We start from the raw sequence: 637 nt of genomic DNA on the forward strand, positions 1-637 counted from the left end.
ATATACATATCAGTAATCCTGTGCACTCAAATTTACCAATTCTTTCTTCTGTCATCTCAAATCTGCTGTTGACTAGTTTCAGAGCTGCAAAGTAAGGGATCCTGTCTACGTTTTTCTGCCTTGTTCTTTCTAGAGTACTGAATGAGGTTGCCCAGGGACTTGAAGAAAGCTATGCACTCCTCCAAGCTTATAGAATTACTATAACACATGTAAAACATTTCATACAGCTTTCCAGATGGGTTCCTTAATCAGAGTTGGTCTTGTTTCTTGGACAGGACTCCAAAATCATCAGTGGCTTCAAGAAACGGTGATTCCTCAGAAATCCAGACAATTGTATGATGTCTTTGCAGAATATGGCACAAGGCTTTGTCGTTACCAGGTGATGTTTTATTAAGTTAACCCTGCCTGTTGTTCACTGTAGAATTTTAGAAGCCACAAGGCAAATCCAGCTTCCTGCAGGTGGTCTTTGCCTTGTGTGAGAATGTCCATCAGAAACAGACATTCTAAGAATCAGGAAATGGGATTCTTTTTTTTTTTTTAATTTTATTTATTTATGTGTGTGTGGCCAGCTCAGCCCACCAGGGGGCGGGGCTGGTTGGCATGTGGTGCTGGGGGATTGAACCGCGGTCCCTGTGCT

At 42.1% G+C, this 637-nt stretch overlaps 1 protein-coding gene across 1 annotated transcript in view; it reads left to right on the top strand.

The window, feature by feature from the left end:
* Sun3 (Sad1 and UNC84 domain containing 3) overlaps nucleotides 1-637 on the top strand; it is a 21,474-nt gene that overhangs the window by 4,387 nt on the left and 16,450 nt on the right. The window contains exon 3 of the mRNA XM_004630533.2: nucleotides 276-379. Within this exon, the coding sequence (XP_004630590.1) occupies nucleotides 276-379 (104 nt within the window). The remainder of the gene's footprint in view (nucleotides 1-275; nucleotides 380-637) is intronic.

This window comes from Octodon degus, unplaced genomic scaffold (genome assembly GCF_000260255.1).
Source record: "Octodon degus isolate 3935 unplaced genomic scaffold, OctDeg1.0 scaffold00035, whole genome shotgun sequence".
Classification (NCBI taxonomy): Eukaryota; Metazoa; Chordata; class Mammalia; order Rodentia; family Octodontidae; genus Octodon; species Octodon degus.